This window comes from Notamacropus eugenii, chromosome 4 (genome assembly GCF_028372415.1).
Source record: "Notamacropus eugenii isolate mMacEug1 chromosome 4, mMacEug1.pri_v2, whole genome shotgun sequence".
NCBI lineage: Eukaryota > Metazoa > Chordata > Mammalia > Diprotodontia > Macropodidae > Notamacropus > Notamacropus eugenii.
The window spans coordinates 376,037,835-376,057,902 of record NC_092875.1 but is presented as its reverse complement, the minus strand read 5'-3'; the positions used below and the strand labels follow the sequence as shown (position 1 = coordinate 376,057,902).

Sequence of the window (20,068 nt, the reverse complement as noted above, 5' to 3'; positions counted from 1 at the left end):
GTGGATTCCTTGAATACTTACTTTGCCCTCTGGTTCTAGAATCTCAGGGCAGTTTTCCTTGATAATTTTATGAAAGATGATGTCTAGGCTCTTGTTTTGATCATGGCTTTCAGGTAGTCCCAGAATTTTTAAATTGTCTCTCCTGGATCTATTTTCCAGGTCAGTTGTTTTTCCAATGAGGTATTTCACATTATCTTTCATTTTTTCATTCTTTTGGTTTTGTTTTGTGATTTCTTGGTTTCTCATAAAGTCATTAGCCTCCATCTGTTCCACTCTAATTTTGAAAGAACTATTTTTTTCAGTGAGCTTTTGAACCTCCTTTTCCATTTGGCTAATTCTGCTTTTGAAAGCATTCTTCTCCTCATTGGCTTTTTGAACCTCTTTGGCCAATTGAGTTAGCCTATTTTTCAAGGTGTATTTTCTTCAGCATTTTTTTGGGTCTCTTTTAGCAGGGTGTTGACCTGCTTTTCATGCTTTACTTGCATCTCTTTCATTTCTCTTCCCAGTTTTTCCTCCACCTCTCTTACTTGATTTTCAAAATCCTTTTTGAGCTCTTCCATGACCTGAGCCCAATGGGTGGTCTGGGATACAGAAGCCTTGACTGCTGTGTCTTTCCCTGATGGTAAACATTGTTCTTCCTCATCAGAAAGGAAGGGAGGAAATACGTGTTCACCAAGAAAGTAACCTTCTATAGTCTTATTTTTTTTTCCCTTTTATGGGCATTTTCCCAGCCAGTGACTTGACTTCTGAGTATTCTCTTCACACTCACTTTGCCTCCAGATCCTCCCAGCCAGCACTTGGGGTCTGAGATTCAAATGCTGCTTCCCAGCCTCAGGGCTATGGGTGGGGGTGGGACTGCTATTCAGTGTGAGATTAAGTTCAGGTGCTCAGGTGGGGGCAGGGCTGCCTCTCAGGCTCAGTTCCCTCAGGGGGTTTATGCAGAGACCTTCAACAATGGATCAGAGCACCTGCCTGCTTGAGGAGCCCCAGTCTGCTGCCACCTCCCCTGCTGCCTCCCAAGCAGGCCTAAGTAATGGAGACACCCAGCTCCCCTCCCGGTGAGCCAAAAAGACTCTCTCACTCACCCCTGGCGCCCGTGGATGAAGGGACCCGCGTGGCTGCTGGAGATTCTGTCCCTGAAGCCTGCTCGGATCTGCTCCTCGTGGTGACACTCGGCCAAGGCAGGGCTGGGCTCGGCTCGGCTCTGGGTCTGGGGCACAACAGACCTTTCACGTCAGGTTTTCAGATCTCTCTGGAACAGAAATCTCATCAGCTCCATTATTCTGTGGCTTCTGCTGCTCCAGAATTTGTTGGGAGTTCTTTTTTACAGGTATTTTATGGGCTGTGCGTTCAGAACTAGCGTATGTGAATCTTTCTACTCTGCCATCTTGGCTCCTCCCCTTTATTTTCTTTTCTAAAAATCCTCATTACAAGGATGAGTTTCTCATCAGTTAAGGAACTGTGAGGGAATAGATTCTGAAATGAAAGTGCGCAGAAAACACATTATACATACATAATTCATATTATATGTAATTATAATATAATTATATAGAAATACTTGACATATTAATACGCATACATTATCTATATATCTATGTATCTATCTATATATTCTTATAATTAATATATAATTATAATTGTATAATATATTTATATATTATAATTATAATAAATATAAGTATAGTTATATAATAAACATGAACATAATTATAATAAATATAAATATAGTTATAATATATAATTAATATATAATATAAGAATATATATATTCTTATAATTACTGTATTGCTGCTATATATCAGCAATACAGTAATTATAAAAATTAAAAACTCAGAGACACTCATCTGGCCCAACTATGTCTCCCTCTGATAAATTAGAAGCAAAAAAAGCTTATTTTTTGGCTAATCTGAGGGAAATTATTCTTTTAATTTGAATAGTTCCATGAGAGTCTCTGAATTTTAAGGTTATTATGAGGCAGTTGGTGAGGATTGTGCTGTTTAATTTCTTCTCAGAAACGTGCATTTCAAAAAGTAGAAATGATGGCTCTTTTATTTTATCAGACTGTGCTGGAGAAGATGAACTGCCATGTTAAGACAGTAGTTAACATATCATATGAGCCACCCAAATGGCAATTATCCCAGAAGCCTCAGACATTTGGCTGCAAAGTATTTCTGTCTTCATTTTATAACACTTTGGCTTCTTTTTCTTAAATGACCAGAAAAGCTTTCATACCCTTCAAATCTGCTGCCTAAACAATATTAGACCTCTTATTTAAACAGATAAATAGTTCAGCAAAATAATTTTTAAATACATACACACACACACACATAGGGGGTGGGGGAGTGTGGGGGGTTTATAACATGATATCTATCTAAATATCTAGATGGACCTATCTATCTACCCATAGTAATATGACTAGCAACACATGTTCATAGCTAGTTACTCTTTCTGGAGAAACACTGTTAATACTATTAATGAATCTGAGGATGAATGCATTTTATATTTAAGATTTTATAATAATATTAATCCCTCTACTACTCTCACTTTCAGTTATCAAGCTATGTGATCTATAACCTGTTTTTAAATCTTGCTTAGGGTATTCTAAGTCCTTAATCTGGAGTTCAGCCCTTGCCATATATCATATAGATGTGGTGTGTAGTTAAATTATGTTACTGTAGTGATATAAAACTTGACAAAGTACAAATTTCTATTTGAGATCATTGTTTTTGTCGTTGCAACTCCTCTCCCAACCTTCTAGGGCCTAGTTGACAAGGGGAGGTGGAGTACAGTGCTAGACTTTCTCCTGCCAGGGAACTATCCCCTTGGTGAGTCCCAGGAAAGCTTTCCAGCTACGTTATTACCTGAAAAACTACATCAGAATGACAAAAGTCTTGAAAAGTCCAGGGGAATAGATAATCAAGAGATGTCAAAATAGGGTAAATAAACAATACATTATGGCAATAATATTTTCAAAAGCAAAGGAAAAAAATTGAATTGCTGGTAACAGATTTAATGACATAATCCAAGATTTTTTAAAAAAAATATCAAACCTTTACAAAAGGAAATCTCTATATTTGCTCATTGTAACTTTACACCACTAGATGTCAATGTTCACTAAAGAATGATTCTCCAGTACAAGTATGTCTTAACTAGCAACTTTTAACAATTAAGTCAGTATGCGTGAAATTCATAAGAGTAATACTGTCACATATTCCTATTCATTTTTACATGTTATATTACCTCTTCAATAAGTATGTGGTTTTTTCTTTTTATCTAAGTCTTTCCCCTCTAATTTGCAAGTAGGAAATTAAACATAGAAATCTCTAGCATTGAAATCAAGATATTATTTATATAAATTACAGGAACATTCCAAAATTATAGCTCACAGTTTTGCCATATTTTATGTTTTCCCCTCTTTTTGATTTTTTCTTACTGCAGCCATTAGATTTTGAAACAAAAAAGGCATACACTTTCAAAGTAGAGGCTTCCAATCTTCATCTTGATCACCGCTTCCACTCAGTGGGCCCTTTCAAGGATACCGCGACTGTGAAGATCAGTGTGTTGGATGTGGATGAGCCCCCAGTGTTTAGCAAGCCTCTCTACACGATGGAAGTTTATGAAGACACTCCTGTTGGAACCATAATTGGAGCTGTCACTGCACAAGATCTTGATGTTGGCAGCAGTGCTATTAGGTAAGGATGTCTACTTCTGTATTGCAGTCTAGAAACCATATTTGTTAATGAGAGAGCCTTTTGAGGGAAATCACTCATGTGTATGAATATATGTTAAATATCTATGCTAATCTGTACAAGTCATCAATAATCTCCTTGTTCCTTCCCATTACCTAAAGAGATATTTGAGGGGAAAAAACAAACACATATTCTTGCTCCTATGCAATTAGTCACTATGGCAACCAAGTTTCCCAGCTTGGTTGGGATAGGGAGAAGAAACACAGCTAGAGTCTTCCCTAGTGTTAAGTCCCATCAAGTTGTGAATTGATTTGATGATCATACCTTAGGGAGACAGTCAGCATCAGAAGGGGGTCCATATCAGTAAACACAAAAACTCCAGAAACTCATGTAGATATTTATAAAATAAGACCATAGCTCTCCAAATGAAACTCAGTTATAACCAAGACTTCCCAGTTATTTGTCTCAAATGCTATCTGTGATATCATTCCCACTTAAAAGATTCTACTTGATATTTATTTATACTGAATTTCCTATTTGGAGAGGTCAAAGAGGGAAGGCATATAGTGTGATTGGCAATTTGACCTAGGCCTTCAAAGGTACCTGGAAGAAGCCAAGAAGACTTATTCTATGGTAATGAACCCTAGTTCATTCCTCAGAACAGACCTCATTTCCTGACCCCCAGGCTCTCTAGAACCTATAGGACAGGAGGGTGGAGGGAACAGTTTGCCCTGTCCTTCCCTTTGCTCTTTCCCACCCTCAAATTGCCCAAACCTCATAGGATAGCAGGGATAGAAGAGCAACATGGATACTCACACTGCTTGGATAATGTGGAAGGACCACATTCTAATCCTTCTGATGAAATGGAAGATCTCTAGGCCTTACTACCTGTCCCTTGGTCCTTAAACCCTGTCTATTTCTGTTCCACTCTACCCAAGACATTGTCACCCAATGTGCTAGTGGAACCTAATGAACCCTGGCCCTTGCCATTTGCCTGTTATTATGCCTATAGAACTTCTGAGTCTTTCCATCTGTCCTGAGACTGAGCTTGAATTTATGATTTCTCCCCTTTAATCAGAGTATAAGCTCCTTCAGCCCCCCCTTACTCAAAACAAAGTCAAGTGCAAGTCATGTCATCATTTCTATGATGTCATGGTCTTCTTTGGCAATGAAGGATGAACACAACAACAGCAACAAACTCCTTGAGAATGGGTACTGCCTTGCACACACACACACTCACATACAAACACAGATACACATATATTTATACACACATACATTTACAGAAATATATGTATATATGTATATGTATGTATAGACATGTGTGTTTAATTGTTTGCCCATTGTCTAGTCAAAATGTTTGGCACATAATCATCAATTAATAAATTATTTTTCATTCATTCATCATGGAAACAGTTTATAAAAATATAAACACAGTCCTCCTGAGATTTCATGTCATAGGGCAATAGGAGACACTAGTAAGCCCAATACTGAGTCTAGTATTGTTTCTACTGAGAATTTCTAGAAAACCCTTGCCTATTCCTTGTCCTTGGAATTTTCTCTTAGAATTACATTACTGTTCTTTGCAGATGTACTTCTGACATATTGAAAAACCTTCAGATGATTATATCTACCTAATTCATTCCTGCAAAGTCTGTTGGAGATGATTGTTTAGGAAATAGAAAGTGGGCTAATGAATGTGTAATTCAAGAAAATTTCAAAAAAGAGATAAAGTGATCAGTGAGAAAGAAAAATAAGTACTGTGGAAAGGAAAAAAAATAGTGGAGGGGCCTGAAGCTAATGTGTTAAATACTTATTCACTGACACTTCAAGAATCTGTGATTTCATCCATGTAGATCCTCCCTCCAGGAATGCAGAAAGAAATCCCCCTAAACTTTAAGAGGTCTGTCAGAATTTATATGACAAAACAAATAAAAACGATAAAATGAATCAGCATGAGGTCAACCCAGTGATAAGTCTTTCCAAATTACTCATACTAGTGTGCCATCAAGTCCATTCTCAGAACCTTTCCAGCTTACAGGGCCTGCAGGAATATATGTTCTGTTGGGATAGTCTTCAGGAATCCAGGGCCACTTCTATACTATATTGAAATATCAGCATAGCACTTGAATAAAGTAAAGTATTTAATATTATATGAAATGAAATATTCCCTTGCTAAAATGAAAATCAGAGATTTAACTTATTAGTAAGTAATGATAATGTAGGTATTAATATATAATTAAAAATACCTACCTTTCCAAATTACCGTATGAATACAAGGTCCTATTAGTATAGGTAAAAAATACTAAAAGTGTTTTAGGGTTTCTGAGGCATTTTACTCATTTAATTCCATCACCATTTCTATTCATAATATTAATGAAATACATATATATATATAGACATATATATATATATATATATATATATATACTGTACATATATAAATGTGTATATAGACAGAGAAAAGAGAGGAGAGAAGAAAAGAAGAGAGGAGAGAAGAGGAGAGGAAAGAGGAGACAAGAGAGGGGAACAGTGATTTGAAATCATCACTTCACAACAAGAATCCAACAGGGTTTACCTAAGGGAATTGTGTTGACTGGATGTGGCTATAATTCTGAATCACCCAAGAGCTGAAATAGCACTTAGGTTATAAGCCAGATTGAGAAAGGGAATAATCAATATTTTTCTCCAAAACACAGGCTGAATATCAGCTATAGTTCAGTAAAGACCAATGAATATCAAGAGCATCTCAGTGAAGGAAACAAAGCTGCTGATATCATTTGCTCATCTGTTGATGTCATTGACATAGCAAGAATGACTTAGTCATATCTTTCTAATGAAATATATTTCCTCTCTTCTAGCACCAGGTTCTCCTAGATGTTTAGTTTGGAGTGAGGAAATTGCTTTCAAACCTCATCATGACCCTGACAATTAATACTAAAGCCATGCCAATTACCATGACAGTTTTATGTAGATTAGGGATGAATAAGACTAGCGAGGAACTTGGATTTAGTGATTTTTGTTTTATGTACTTGCAGCTATATTTAAATTGTGGCTTTTCCTTCCAAAAAAGAGAAATATTAAAGATGAAGGGGGAAGGAAAGTAAAAAAAAATATATATATATATAGACTTTGAGGTTAGGAGTGGGAGACAGGGTGAAAATAATTCAAAGAGAGATAGAAATGGCCAGAGTCATGAATTTGTTGTCAGATATAAAGAAGACATGCATTTTATAGATACTTATCTACCACAAGCTCATCTTTTTATATCATTGAGGCTCAGAGGTATCTAGCCTCTGACAGGTATCAAAAGGCTTATGTGAAATGAATTGACAACTATACCCTAGTTTCTAAGGGGCAGGTGCCAGCATAACTAAAACCACAGATCCAGACAGAACTAATTGACACCCATGAGGGAAATTTCAAAAGGCAGAGCAGGTTTTGAATCAACATGAAGCCTAACCTTTCTATCCTAAGAGTAAACAGTAATCTTGAAACAACCCAGTGGGACTAACATAGGTCATGTACTACCTTTCCTCTGTATAGAGGGAGGTTTTCAGGCTCAGGAACTCATAGCAAAATCTCTTTATATAAAGTGAATTTTTTAAGTATTTGATTTTTTTAAAAGAAATATTACTATGTATTTTTCCTCTCCTTTTTTCCTTCCTCCTCTTAAATAAGTGTCAGGTTAATGACAGACAGGTTGGGAACCTGCATAAGGCAATCTACTGACACTCAGTGGTCTCTGAGAGGGCTACTGGTTGCAGGTCATCATGCCTTGAAAGATATACATCTATTTTATTGTCTTTTTTTCTCTCAGTTTCTATAACTTTTCTTTTTCTCTTCAAACTTTTCATATCCATTCTTTCACATTCTTCCCTTTCTTTTCTGTTTCTCCTTTTTCATTAGCTATGCCACACATTAGCCAATTGTATTCAGTGGTGCCCTTGATTAAGAAGCATTGCTTAGCCTCACTGGTGAAACTTAAATTTAAGAAGTTCCTAACCACTATTAGCCTTTTACTTTTGAAATTCATGGTAAAACAGCAAATTTTAAATATGCAAATGTAGGGAGTATTAATTGGCAATTGTAATAGTCTTTGACCTTATATTTCCAATCATATATAAACAAGGTTGCAATAAACTAGAACAAATTTGGTCAGATGCAATTCCATTCTGGAAGACTTAGGAGCAATCAAATGTCAACCTTGATCTGGATGATTTTTGCCCCTTCTTCTGACTCAGCATCTGCTCTTCTCTGTATCTTTTCTTTTTGTTTCTCCCTTCCAAATGAAAACTTCCAAAGGAGGGAAGAGGGCTTTTTCCTATTCAAATGTAAACAAGCATCATTTTTTTGCTTTATATTTGCAAAAAATGAAGATGCATTGCTATTCTCAGGAATAATATTTGTAAAGTGCTTAGTACAGTGTGAATTAGAAATATTATTGCATTTATCTATTATAAGTTAAAGATTTATTTTTACATATTTGCAATATCACAATAAACCCTAAAGTAAATTGTTATTATGCATTCTCTAATGTTCACAGAGATGTTAGAAATCATCTAATCCAACTCACTCTTTTTCTTGACGGAGGGGATAGTGATGTACAAAGAAAGGAAGTCAAGTGACTTTCTTGCATATATCACTGGGGTAATCATTTCAATGCAAGTTCTCTGACTCTAGTATCAGTGCCTTTGACACAGTAGTACCACATTGCCTCCCTATAGTTCCATTTAAATTGGATCATTTTGCCATATTGGTGATGGTGTCTATGGAAGTAGAAGTAGTATGTTACAGACCATCTAGTACAACCCAAATCTGAAAGAAATTCCCACTATAATAGAATCTGATTGTAAGTTATATTCCTATATCTTCAGTGGGTGTAGAATATCTTACTATCTCCTCAACTAGAATCATAACAGTATGTATATTTCTATGGTGATTTAAGGTTTACCAAGTGATTTGTATATTTTATTTCATTTGATACCCAAAATAAACCTATGTGACACTATAATTAGTTTTATTATTTCCATTTTACAGCTGAGAAAACTGAGACTCCATGAGGTTAAGTGACTTGTCCAAGATCACACAGCTAGTCAGGATCTAAGGCAGGATTTGGACTTAAAATTTCTTGTGTCCCATGCTCTTTCCACTGTGCCATCCACCACGTCTTAGTCTCTTAATTTCATTTCTGGATAATTCTAATTGTTGGGAAAGGTTTGTTTTTGTTTTTTGGTGGGGGTGACATTAAGCTAAAATTTGCTTCTGCAGCTTCTACCCATTGTTCCTCGTTCTGTTTTCTTTACTGAACAAAACAAGATTATATTCTAAAAAGATATTTATCATGTCCCTCCTTGTTCTTCTGTCCTCCAGGCAAAGCATTAGAGGTACTCCAATCACTATTCATCTGATATTGACTCAGGGCCATCCATCTTTGATTTTGCCTTCCTCTGGATATTCAGTAGCTCATCATTGTCCTAAAAATGTGCACCCGTAACTTAAATATAATACTTTAGCTATGCTCTGTCCAAGACAGAATGCAGTTCCTTTATCACTTCCTCCTCTGATAAGCACCCAGAATCATTCATTTTTTTGTTTTATCTTTCTTCTGGATACTCTCTAATTCACTATTGTTCTTAAAATGTGGTACACACCATTTACTATAATAATGCAGCTGTGTTGTCCGAGGTAGAGTACAGATGCTCTATCACCTCCTTCCTCAAGGAGGGTAGGCTGCTTAGTGTAGCCCAGCAGCAGTCCCCCAAATAACTTCCTCCAATTCAGTCTGTCTCCACTCTCCTTGGTTCATTGACCCTCATTCTCCCTCACCTGTAGCCTAGAACCTTTACTTTGCAAATCATGCCAGAGCTAACTCATGCTGTCTCTCCTGGCTCCTGATGGTCCCTGGGTAGAGACATCAGGGCCATCCTGCCAGCTCCTCTCTTGCAAATTGTCTCTATGTGGGTGACTACCCATCCTGGCTTCAGAGTGTTGTCATTGCTGACTGCCTCCTCCTTCTTCCTCTTCCTCAACTTCCTAGCTATAAAGTATCAACCGAACTTGCTGTATAACTCCTATCCCTTTTGACATCTCAGTGTTTTTAATTCCTTCTTTAATAAATTGGAGAAGGGAAAAAAAAATCCAAGGATAAACAAAGACGTAATTTTGAGTATTTAGCAAGCTATCCCTGAGTACTTAACAATGAATGCCCAAAAGTAGCACGTATTGTAAATTAAATGTTCTGAAAAAATTGTGTGCTTTCTATTCCAACTTACCTTTTACTGCCAATCTTAAGAATTAAAGTTTCTTTAAGTTTTGTGATTTATTTTCTCTTGTAGTTGAGAGGCAGCTAGGAGATTCATTGCATAGAGCCCTGGGGCTGGAGTCAAGAAGACCTGAGTTCAAATCTGGCTTCAGACACTTATTAGCTGTGTGATTCTGGACAAGTTACTTAACCCCTATTTGCTTTTTTTAAAAAATTTTTATTTTTATTTTTCATTTTTAACACAGTTCATATCATATAAAACAATTCCAACTTTTGGTCAGATGATACTTCTTTTAAAGCATTTACAATATAGACCACAAACAACTTTTTTTTTTTAACATTAACCAGCTGAGACACAAATAATAATTATGAATGCTATCTTTGCAAGCCCTTGACCTAATTGTCTCCACACTATTACTAAGAATTAAAGGGCCCTAACTTATTTTTATCAATCTAAAGTCCTACACCTAATAGCTTAATTTTAGACTTAACCTCGGATGTTCCCCTACCAACAATCTATAATTTAATAGATCTGGTACTAAGCTTACAAACCTTTTGAATATAAGAAGTCGCCATTAAGAGTAGTAATATTGCAGGGAAACAATATCTCCCCAACTTCATGTCAATTTCAGGCAAGAGTAGACTATCAACTTGCATTCAATGAAGATTAAAGTCTGCCAAGAATCAGTGGGGAAACTGAGTCAGGAGAATCCTATATCAACCCAGGTTGAACAGCCTCTCTCCCACCTTTCCCATGAGATCACCTTTTGCATTTCATACCAGCATCTCACAGGCTTACTGGCATCATGGATTGGAGGCTCAGACTGCCTTTCTTGCTATCTATACCTGGAGTTAGACTCAGAATAGTTAGTTAATAGTCCTATAGAATCCTAAAATATCAAGTTCCAATAACTAGGTTTCAGATATCACTATAATTTCATACTGGCTAAGGAACATCTTTGGAGGCAAGTCTTAAGTGGCTTACATGCCTTTCTATACTTGTTCTAGTTCCTGATTAAATAACAATCATAAAATCAAATTTACCATTAAAACCTTAACTTTTCCATCAAGGCCAAATTTTACCCAAGGTTACCTGCCTCTAGGGAACTTAGACTAAAATTCTTTTTCCCAAACTAAAGATGTCTCTGATTTAGTCTCAGTAATTAATTCAGTCAATTGTTTTAATACTAATTGCTTTTACATCACTTTGTAACATGTCTAATTTTTCTCCACATCTCTCCCCTCCCCCCACCCCTAATACCTTGCATTCTGATTACTCCTGCCCTCAATGTACCCTCCCTTCTATCACACTCCACACTTCCTTTATCCCTATCTTCTCTCTTTTCTTGTAGGGACAGATAAATGTCTGTAACCCATTACCTGTGTTTCCTATTTCTCGGGTATATGCAATAATAACTCTCAATATTTGTTTCTAATACTTTGAATTCCACCTTCTCTCCTTCCCTCCCTCCCTTCCCATCCCCACTGAGAAGGTAAGCAATTCAATACAGACTAAATATGTGTCATTTTGCAAGAGACTTCCAGAATAATCATGTTGTGTAATACTAACTATATTGCCCTCTATTTTATCCTACCCCCTTTATTTTTGATTCCCTCATTTGACCTTGTCCCTTCCCAAAAGTGTTTATTCTTAGTTACTCCTTTCTCCCATTTGCCCTCCCTTCTATCATGCCTCTCACCCCACTTGTCACCTCTTCCCCACTTTCTTGTAGTGTAAGATAGATTTTCATATCAAATGTAGTGAGCATGTTATACCCTCCATATGTAAAGAGAGTAAACTTCACTTTTCCCCCTCTCCCCTTCTCCATTTTCTCCTCCATTGAACAAGATTTTTCTTATCTCTTTTGTGAGTTATAGCCTGCCCCATTCCCTTTCTCCCTTTTCTCTTCCAAGTATTTTCCTCCCTCATCCCTTAATTTTGATTTTTTTTATGGATATTATCTCTTCTGACTCAACTCAACCTGCACTTTGTCTATATGTGTGTGTGTGTGTGTGTGTGTGTGTGTGTGTGTGTGTATAATTCCTCCACCTACCCACATACTGAGAAAAGTCTCAAGAGTTACAAATATTATCTTTCCATGTAGGAATGTAAATGGTTCAGCTTTAGAAAGTCTTTTATGATTTCTCTTTCCTGTTTACCTTTTTGTACTTCTCTTGATTCTTGTGTTTGAAAGTCACATTTTCTCTTCAGTTCTTGTCTTTTCATCATGAATGCTTGAAAGTCCTCTATATCATTGAATGACCATTTATTCCCTTGAAGTATTATACTCAGTATTGCTGGGTAGGTGATTCTTGGTTTTAGTCCTAGTTCTTTTGACTTCTGGAATATCCTATTCCAAACCCTTTGAACCCTTAATGTTGAAGCTGCCAGATCCTGTGTTATCCTGATTGTGTTTCTACAATATTCAAATTGTTTCTTTCTAGCTGCTTGCAGTATTTTCTCCTTGACTTGGGAACTCTGAAATTTGACAACAATAATCCTAGGAGTTTCTTTATTTGGGTCTCTTTCAGGAGGTGATTTGTGGATTCTTTCAATATTTATTTTGCCCTCTCATTCTAGAATATCAGGACACTTTTCCTTAATAATTTCATGGAAGATAATGTCTAGGCTCTCTTTTTGATCATGGTTTTCAGGAAGTCCCATAATTTTTAAATTGTCTCTCCTGGTTCTATTTTCCAGGTCAGTAGTTTTTTCAATGATATGTTTCACATTATTTTCTATTTTTTCAAACTTTTGGTTTTGTTTTTTAGCTGCTTAGTTTATCTCATAGTCATTAGCTTCCCTGAACTTGATTCTCTCTTTCAAAGAACAATTTTGTTCAGTGAGCTTTTGAACCCTCTCCTCCATATGACTAATTCTGCTTTGTAAAGCCTCCTTCTCCTCTTTGGCTTTTTGGACCTCTTTTTCCAATTGAGTTAGCTTCTTTTCAAAGGTATTATTTTCATCAGCATTTTTTGATTCTTCTTTAGTAAGCTACTAACATGCTTTTCAAGCTATTCTATTGCCTGAGTCCATTTACTTTCTCTTTGGAGGCACTGGAGGCAGGGGCCTTGACTTCCTCCGACAGTACGCCTTTTTCTTCCTTATTTAAAGGATGGGAGGAGACACCTGTTCACCAAGAAAGTAACCTTCTATGATCTTTTTTTCCCCCTTTTTGGGCATTTTCCCAGCCAGTTACTTGACTTATGAATCCTTTGTCAAGTGTAGAGTCCTATTGCCTCTCCTCTCCCCAGTACCATATTCAAGGCTGAGATTAGACTCAGCTGCATGATTCCTGGGGGCTTTGGGGGGGGGGGCATCACTGAGGGCTAAGGTTTAGATCAGCTACTCCCTACTGCACAAGGCTTTTAGCTGAGCTGCCTGAACAATGGACCCAGGTTGTTTCCCAGGCCACCATAGCTGCCTGCAGCCTGCTGTTGCTGCTGCTACCACCTAGGGCTATTGCTGAAGAAGCACAGTTCCCCTCTAGCCCAGCTGGGAAAGCCCTCCCACACTGATCTTTGGAGCTTTCTTTCTAGCTTTTGGGTTGAGGAATCTGGGACCCTCCCTGCTGGGAACTCTGCCACAGAGGTCTGTTCAGATCTTGTTTCTCCTAGTGCTGCATGGCCAGTGCTGGACTCTGCTCCACTCAGCGTCCCATGAGATAGACCCTTACTGTTGGCCTTCCAGGTTACCTTTGGCTGGAAACCTCTTTCACTCTTGTTCTGTGACTTCTGCTTCTCTAGAATTTGTTGAGAGTTATTTTTTACAGGTATTTTGTGGGCTTTGGGGGAAGCACTAGAGTATATGTGTCTTTCTACTCTGACATCTTGGCTCCACCCCTCTCTCTGTTTGCTGTAATCCACCAGAAAAGGAAATGGAAAACACTCCATTATCTTTGCTAAGAAAACTCCTTGGACAATACGATCCACAGAGTTATGCACAATTGGAGAAGACTGAATGCTGAATGACTGAACAATAATAACAAGTGTGATGCTTTCCTTAAAAAACAAAACAAAACCCCGTGAAATATGTAAATACAATTATTCCCATTTTATATAAGATAGAACTGATGCTCAGGGAAGTTAAATGAGTGGCCCACAGCTATTAAGCATTGGAGTGAACACACCTTTTCTCCAAATCCCTAGACTTTTTTTTCATTATACCTTACTTCTTATTTTTGTTCTCAATAAGAGTTGGGAATTTCTGATTATACCTGATTGTTGACCTCTAAAACATACTTTAAGGCAATTAAGAATTCAGTTACACTGAAGAGTTTTCAGGTGAAGAATAAAGACAAGGCAGAAGAACTCAGTGGGGGAAATTTGCTAAATGCTTAGACTCTTTATCCAGATAAAGTTAAAATTTTGCTCTCAGCCTTTCACCAGTTAATAAGAACTGCCTTTTCCCCCAGTTTTTTGCTACAACAAAAGCAGTGAAAGAGCTACTATAAGTATTTGTCAGCATATAGATCTTTTCCCTCTTTCTTTGGCATCAATTCCAAAAAGGCTTAGCAGTGGTGTTACTGAGACAAAGACAGTATAATTTAGTGACTTGGAGATGTAAATTCAAACTGTTTTGTAGAATAGCTGTTCTCTCAAAAGTCAGCCAATGTGTCTATCTTTCCACAGCCCTTCCAACATTTGTTATTTTCCTTTTTATGGAATCTTTCCCAATCTGACAGGTATAAGATAGAATCTTAAAGTCACTTTTATTTTCTTCTCTCTGGTGTTATTGATTTAGAATCATTAATTCCAATCACATTTTAGAATAATTTGGAGTTATTTTTCACATGGTTTTTGGTAGCTTAGATTTCTTCCTTTGAGAAGTGTTTGGTCTTATCTTTTTAATAGTTATATATTAGAGAAAACTCAAATATTTAAATAAATTCTCTCTCTTCATAGATACACTTACACAACACACAAATATATGCATATGTATGTATCATGTCAGATTTTTATTCTCTACCAATGAAAATTGCTACAAAGATTTTTCATAATTAACTTTTTTTCTCTTCTAATTTCAATCTCATTCATTTTGTGCCCATAAACTTAAGAAAAAGTTTTTAAATTAAGTATTTCATCAAATCAAAAATAGGTTCATTGACTATTTTATTAGAAAGATTTAAATAAGTAATTTTGAAAAGATATTTGAATGGTATTTTAACGTTTTCAATTCATTTTTATATCTTTTTGTTAATTGTTAATCTTATAAATTCAGAATTACAATGTACAACTAAGTAATTAAGCAGTTTAACACTAATGCCCTTTTTTGAATAATGAGCTGTTCAATTAAGAACCACCTGTTTAATCAAGATAATTCATTAATAGACATGTTCTAGCTAATTAGCAGTTATTATTATGGCCAAGTTTTACTTGGGTTCCTTGAAGTTTAGGGATGTTATACCTCTTTTTATAGCATTAAAATTGTGCTTGTGCTTTAGTAAATCGCATACATAAATCATCCTTTTGTCTAGAAGTTGGTGTATTCAAACTTCTTGAAAACATGTAGTAATAAATCAAGCAACTGCTTAATGTCCACATGCCACCTGATAACCTATTTTTGCTTTCCAAATAAGCAAAACTGTGAAATTAGAAAAAAGAAAAAGAAAACTTATCTTGGGAAATCACTTAATCTCTCTGTACCTCCAATTCCTCATCTCTCAAATGATGGCATTACCCTGGATAAATATTAAGATTCCTTCCAGTTCTAACAGTCTGTGATGAAGAATCAAATTTTCTACTACCTGTCTTCCTAGCCCTGATGCTTCAAATAGAAACAGTGATGAAATGCAGTACTGGGTTGAAGCCAGCTGAATGAAAGGACTACTGTAAATAAGGTACAAAAATGAAAATGGTAGCTACAGTGGTCTTTATACCTGTTTCTATCCATTGTTAAGGGTGCTGTAGTAGTAACCTCTTAAGAGGATGAGGGAAGGAATAGTTCATTCTTGACTCAGGTTGCTACAGTGTCAGAAGTCAAAAAAGGTTTTATTTGACATTTTTACTGGAGAAAATTTTTATAAGGTCTTGTATGTTTTCAGTTCCTTTGATATAAACTTCTGTTACTTGGCATGGACAATGGTTAGCTTATTTTTCACTTTAGGGTCTTCCCTTGCATCTGCTTATAAAACCCAGTGCAAGATTATTTGAAGCAAGGTAATTTTATTTTGTCCTTAGCTTATTCATCCATTTCTATTGTGGAGCTAGTGCAATGCAGTATAAAGGATTCTGGATATAGAGGATCTAATTTCAAATCACAATGCTTCCACTTACTACCTGAGTATCCTTGGTTAAGTTACCTATCAGGCATTCATTTTTTCCTTCTATAAAATGAGGAAATTAGACTGGTTGTCTCCTAAAGTCCCTGCCAACTCAATCTATGAGTCTATGATTATCACCTTAATGTTATCATTGGTTACGTTAGTTCTTTCTGTGCTACCTTACCTAATGGCTCAACACAACTCAAGGATAATCATTTAATAAAAGAACCTAATCTCATTAGATTCCATGCCCACTGCATGGATCATTTCTACAGAATATACTATTTGACTAAAACTCTAGGAAAGAGAATAGATTGGGCCAACCAACATATAACAATAGAAAAGAGACACATGGATTGGATATAAATTCTAACAGCAAGAACAACAAGAGATAGAAGCTCTATTTTTATAATGTAGGTATGGGAGGACAACAGGGGTAAAAGGTAATTTTTTAATGACTTTCAGAAAGTGAACAATGCTTTTGTGTTCTGCCACTGGTAGATAACTAGTTGATTCACAGAAGTTCAAGTCTTCTTACAAATAGAAAAAGAGAAGTTGGAAGAATATTTTGTTGCCCTTTCGGTTATTGTGCAGAATCAAATCTATCTCAAAAGCATAAAAACAAAAAAAATTCCTTTATTCAAAAGCACTTATTAAGAACATGCTATATGGTAGGCATCGTGCTAGGCTCTAGGGCTATGTGGTGGCTATGTGACTGGGAGCTGACTTAAATGTAACATAGCTGGCAATAATTGATAAGGAACTTCTCATATTTCAGTCTTTAGATGAGCAACCATCTGGAAGGGAAGGACCACTCAGTTTTCAAGATATAGTGAATAATTAAATATATGGGATGAAATAGAATGAGAGATATAAACCATGATACAAAGTTTGCAAATTTAGGTGACTGGAAGGATGTGGTACCCTTTACATAAATAGAAAAAAAAATTGGGAGAGGGGGGAATGTGGGCAGGGAGGAAAATATTAATGAGTTCTATTTTGAACATGTTGTGTTTGAGATGGCTCTGGGACATCCAGTTCAAAATATCCACTAGGAACTTGCTAAGGTAAAGGAAAGGACAAGTGATGTTTTTCTTATGAAAACAGAGCAGTAGCTGATCAATTTTTAGTGTTTCTTAATGATAATGTCATTTGCCAGAAGGAAGAGGAAGAGTCAAAGGGAATTGTTGTTCCAGCCCTGATTTTGTTCAACAAGGAGGACTTTGTTAAGAAAACAGAAATGAAGGAAACTTCTGGGAAAATGAACCTTCCAACTTCAAATAAGAGAGAGTATTCCATTTAATTCAGCAAATATGTTAAACATGTACTATATGCATGAACTGTGTTAGGCACTGGAAATACAAAAGCAACAATAGGACACTCTCTGCTCCTGAGAGTATATAACCTGAGTATATTAATGCAAAGTAACTTCAGGAGTGAGGGAAGAGACTGACAACCAAGACAATCAACAAAGGCCTTATAGGTGAGGCTGTAACTGAGCTTTGATTTGTTAGAAAGACAAATGAAGGACAAGTGCATTTCAGATATGGGAGACTGCATGCATGAAAACAAGTATCCAGAGAAGGACTTTCAAGTGAGGGGAGCAGATAGTATTCCAGCATAGCTGGAATTTAGAGGGTGTTAAGAGATATGCTGATGAACAGTTCTGGAAATGAAGGCTAGAACCATTCATTGGAGGGCCCTAAAATCCAGGCTGAAAAAGCTATTTTTCCCCTAGAGTCATGAGAGAGCCACTGTAGATTTTTGAGTAGGAAAGTCATGTCTTTAGAACAGTGTTTTAAGCACATTATTTGGTAGCGATATAGAGATGGATTAGAGAGAAGATTGAAAATGGGGAACAAATGAAGAATCTATTGAAATAGTTCAGATGAAAGGTGATGAGGAACTGAAGTAGGTTGGTGGCCTTGCAAGTAATGAGAAGGCAATAGATTCCAGAGATAATGTGGAAGTGGACACATCAAGACTTTGGCATTACTTGTGTATTGAATATTTAGGAGGAACGTGGCAAGTACAATGCGAAGGCAATAAGTGTGGGTGACTGAGAAGATAATAGTATCTTTCAAAGCCAGCAAACATATAACAACAACAACAAAAACTAGGGAAGTTATGATGCGCGATAGTTATGTTGGACCTGGTGAGCTTAAAGTGTTAATAGTATAACCATTTAGTTCAACTATGTCTGGATACTCACTGCTTTGCTGTCTTATATTCAGTAGGGGTATCTATTGGGGGAGGTAGGAGGGGAATCTAAGATATATGGAAATTATTGCAGAACACTGAAAATAAAATAATTTTTAAAAATAGAGGTATCTATTATATCCAATATTTTTAGCCTTGAGATAAATTGCTCTTTTAGATTGTTCAAGAAAAAAGCCTCTTTCCCTGGTCACTACAATTTAGAGGGAAGAAATTGGCTTATTCTCAACTCACTTAGATTCCTCCCACCAAATGCTTATTGTACAAGAGACAAATTGGCAATTGGCAAATTGCAAATAAACATATTTTAACAAAAAATGTAGTAAAACAGTAATTAAGGAAGTAATACATATTAGTTTAGACAATATAATTCATGAGATAGGAGATTCTGATGAGAGCAATATGAAAATTTTTATTAAAAGAGAGAATAATCTCACTTGATATGTCCAGTCTTACTTAGCAGTCTCTAGGGATGCAGGTACTATAAATCAAATTCTGAGGATTCCCGTTTTTTCTTTATGCCTGTTCCTCTGTGGGCTCCAATTTAAGGTCTAAGCTTCTCTTGTTTCTCTTGTCTTTATGAAATATAACTTCCCTATCTCTTTAGTCTCTCCACCAATCTGAAAGTCATATCTCCCATATATACCTACTGTAATGAGTTCAAAGGTCTCTCAGGCAATCAGGGTTTATGTCTTTCTACATCTATTCATTGTAAAAGGTATGTGCTTTAAAGGCAACTGCCAAAGCCCACTTCAAGTGGGGTCATTACACCTGTTAAGAAGACAGAAACAATGGCATATTATGTAAAATAAATATAAAAGAAAGCTCCAGTGCTGGAAGAACAGTGTTAGGAGCATTCAGGTTCAGAGTGAGCTAAGTTGGCAATGATCATTAAAGACAGTAAAGGGCTTTTGAGCTGTTGTAGGCACAGCACTGAAGCCAGCAGCCTCTTAGTTCAGATCTCATGTTGGAACAAAATGAGGCACTTGAAAATCACTGCACATTTAACAAATGAGCAGATTTACTTTAGCACAGCAAGGATATACCACAAGGATGGAATGGAACTTAGCTTTTCTGAACATCCAGCTCCCCTCCTCCCTTTACTCCATCTGAGTCTATTTAGTCATTCATTAGGGTAAAAGTGACTTATGTGGTCTTGGGCATCCACTAAACTTGAAAGGCCAAGAAAACTACATGGGGTTGTAATCTTTCATGTGCTTAAACCAGAAAGGGGCATCAGGGAACCTGGGGCTAATTAGGTTTTGTGGGAAAAGGAAGTTGTTTCTGAGTCAGGAAAGCTGTATCAGGAAACAGCAGGTCCTGCCACATTCTGCCTTGGAGGCAATGATCCTAATGATCAATATTCCAGAGGATCTTCCTCTATCTAAATAACTAGGCAGTCCTCCTGTCATGAGTAGTACTATGTGGACAAAAAAAGGGGGGAAAGGAGAAAAAGAAAACAACAAATAAACACAAATGTGGAGTAATGCAAAAGCCAGAATTCCTAAACTTTTCTTTTCTCTTTCAGAAAGACTTAAGTTTCAAAGCCTCATAGTCTGCTCCGTCTGATTGGTGATGATCTTTGTAGTTCACAGTGTGCTTCTTAGGGTAAATTGGTAATGATGAACCAGCAC

The 20,068-nt window shown here is 36.5% G+C and overlaps 1 protein-coding gene across 1 annotated transcript in view; it reads left to right on the top strand.

Moving 5' to 3' along the window:
- The window catches only part of CDH12 (cadherin 12), a 686,747-nt gene that overhangs the window by 601,296 nt on the left and 65,383 nt on the right, over nucleotides 1-20,068 (top strand). Inside the window, exon 7 of the mRNA XM_072605471.1 lies at nucleotides 3,439-3,692. Within this exon, the coding sequence (XP_072461572.1) occupies nucleotides 3,439-3,692 (254 nt within the window). The remainder of the gene's footprint in view (nucleotides 1-3,438; nucleotides 3,693-20,068) is intronic.